At 45.9% G+C, this 2,566-nt stretch overlaps 1 protein-coding gene across 1 annotated transcript; it reads right to left on the bottom strand.

Moving 5' to 3' along the window:
- Positions 1-392: 392 nt before the first annotated feature.
- On the bottom strand, positions 393-1,573 carry LOC133364372 (uncharacterized). The gene is made up of 2 exons (XM_061584788.1): positions 1,124-1,573; positions 393-793 (listed from the first exon to the last, which is right to left on the bottom strand). Exons 1-2 carry the CDS (start codon positions 1,489-1,491, stop codon positions 478-480), a joined length of 684 nt encoding a protein of 227 aa, XP_061440772.1. The 5' UTR covers positions 1,492-1,573; the 3' UTR covers positions 393-477.
- Positions 1,574-2,566: the final 993 nt, after the last annotated feature.

Genomic DNA, 2,566 nt, shown 5'->3' with positions numbered 1-2,566 from the left:
GAGATGGCTCCTGTCTAATATTTAAAGGAAGGGAATTCCAGAGGGTAGGTGCCACTATCAGAGCTTGGAAGATTACTTTTAAAAAGTAATAAATTACAGTTACAATTACTTGGCCCAAAAAGTAGCAATTACCGTTACAATTACAATTGCTCTGAAAGTAACTGATTACTTTACTTTTTCTCAAAAGTAATCACTACAATTACATTTCAGTTACTTTTTTAAAAAAACACCTACAAGGTGCTGGCCTTGGCTGCTGCACATCTAAGAAGCCTAAAACAATATTAAAAATAAACACACACACACAGGGGGTAGTAGAATAAAAAAATTATCCATAAGATTAACATAATGGCATAACAGAATCTCACATCCCCCCAAGCAATGAAGATACCCAACTCTTGAAATCAAATTTTACACTTGAAATGCTTTTATAATATGTTTCTGTTATGTCTCAAAAGAACAAGATGCTCAAAGAGCATGTCAGACAAGGAATGTCTTTTTACTGAACAGGCGTTCTACTGCGGCGCTTGAAGGCATGCCTGTGTTGTGCTGCAAAAAACACCGCAGCACACGTGGAAAGCCATGGAGTGATGACACTTCCCTGCTGGGAGACCTCAGGTACCTCACCAGTTCCTCCTCAGCAGTGTCCACTGCTGACTTCTTGCCCTGGGACAGAAAGTTAAAGAAGTCATCTTCTAAGTCATCTCCTTCCTGGTCTTTATCTGAAGACTGATCACTGTCCTCATTAAGTACACCCATCTTTATTTCAGCTTTCAGCAAGGCTTCCATTGTGTATCTAAGAAAGAGAGAGGATATGTTAACACATATATGTTAGGAAACCATCATCTGCTCTTCATTTCCTGATGCTTGTCATGTCCCCTGGTTCAGGGTCCAGCCTGAGCCTGTGGATGATGATATGGAAGGTAGGAAGGTGACCAAGTCACCACACTCATGGGGCAGCACAGCAGACCCTTAAGGATTACCTGCAGCAACCCAGGGTTGTGATGAGGAGCCCCAGGAAGAAAAGGCCCAGCCCCTGCCTACCACCTTAAGCCCTCTAATGCCTCCCTTGAGACAACATTTCCCTTGGAGTAATCCACCCAAAGGGCTTCCCTAATGTTCTTACTTGTTGGTATGGGTGGTGGCCTGACACGATTCCAGCCAATCTAGTTTGAAGCGAGGGTGTAGGCAGGCTGCCAGAAGAAGCCTCTTGTCCTCCCAGATAGCTGCAAACCACTTTCTTAGGGCTTCGCGCACACCTCTCAGCAGCTGAAAACAGTATGTGTACCTCTCAGGTTTGTTTTCCAGTCCTTCTAACTTGCGGTCCAGATTGCAGAGCGTTGGTAGCAAATACCCCATGAACATGCCTTTCTCCCGTTGCAGGATATCTAGGGACTGGGCTAGTGGCTCCATAATCTCTGTGTATTCCTGTACCACTTCAATCTCAGCAGCTGTGATCCTGGACAAGGAGCAGCGGTCCATTATGGCATGCATTTTTAGTGGCACAGTTGACAGGAGCTCATGTAGTTGCTTCAACGCATCAAAGGTGGAATTCCACCTGGTCTTATTCAGTACCTTCAGATACACACCATATTGCACATGGATATACTCAGCAATCTGTGCTGACTGGTTCTGCTTGGACCACAACTTGCTGCACTTTCCCATCAAGGAATGAAACTGTTTCTTGAAAGGACCAAGACGACTACTTTTGGAGGAGTCAGAAAGCATGGCCTCTATGTCTTGTGTTGCCACAAGGTTGAGGGTGTGGCTAGCACATCTCTGGTGTGGTGGTAAAACAAAATCCTCTCCTGAGTCTGCAGCTTCTTCCTCTGCCTCAGGTCCTGTGTCCAGGATCTCACAGATAGGCACAAACTCCACTTCAGCCTCCTCCTCCTCCTGGTTATCACCATCATCGTCACTGGTGCCTGCAGCTTCCACTGGTTCTTTGGCCATGAAAACTCTGAACGCTTTCACAAAGTTGGAGCCATTGTCTGTAGTAGTGCACATAACTTTGTTGTGGATCCTGTACTGCACATGTACATCATGCAGTGCTTTTGAAAGGACATTGTATGTATGGCGCCCCTTCAGACGCTTACAAGCCAAGGCCCCGACCTCACGTTTCAGGGTAGTTGGGTTGATCCAGTGGGCTGTTACCCCAAAGTAACTCTTCTTGCCATTGGTCCAACAATCTGCAGTGGTTGCTATATATGCCACAGCACCCATTCGGTTTGCAAGAGTTTCTCTCATGTGGCATGCTCTCTTCTCAATTCTGTCTCTCAGAGTCTTGGCACATATGATGGTGAGATCTTTGGGGAGTCCAATGCGAACCAGATTAATGAATGATGGTTTGTTCACAGTCTGAAGTGGTAATGTCTCCTCTACAATGAAATCAATGATTCTCCTGTCGAGATTGCTCTGGGTGACAGGCTCCCTGCCAGATCCCCACCTCTCAAGGGTTGTCTGCTGCTGCTTCAGCATTTTGGGAGGAGGGGTGTCATGCATTGGTTCAGGAAGGCCACGTCTCCTTGCCTTTATTGCTTCTTCAATTGCTCTCAGCTTCTCAGGGTGT

This window comes from Rhineura floridana, chromosome 9, assembly GCF_030035675.1.
Source record: "Rhineura floridana isolate rRhiFlo1 chromosome 9, rRhiFlo1.hap2, whole genome shotgun sequence".
Classification (NCBI taxonomy): Eukaryota; Metazoa; Chordata; class Lepidosauria; order Squamata; family Rhineuridae; genus Rhineura; species Rhineura floridana.
This window is presented reverse-complemented; position numbering and strand designations above follow the sequence as displayed.

Bases quoted from the DNA above. Each gene is read 5' to 3' on its own strand.
- LOC133364372 (XM_061584788.1), bottom strand. From the start codon at position 1,491: ATGCATGCCATAATGGACCGCTGCTCCTTGTCCAGGATCACAGCTGCT. The intron at 794-1,123 runs GTAAGAACATTA...TCTCTTTCTTAG, and splicing joins GCCACCACCCATACCAACAA to ATACACAATGGAAGCCTTGC.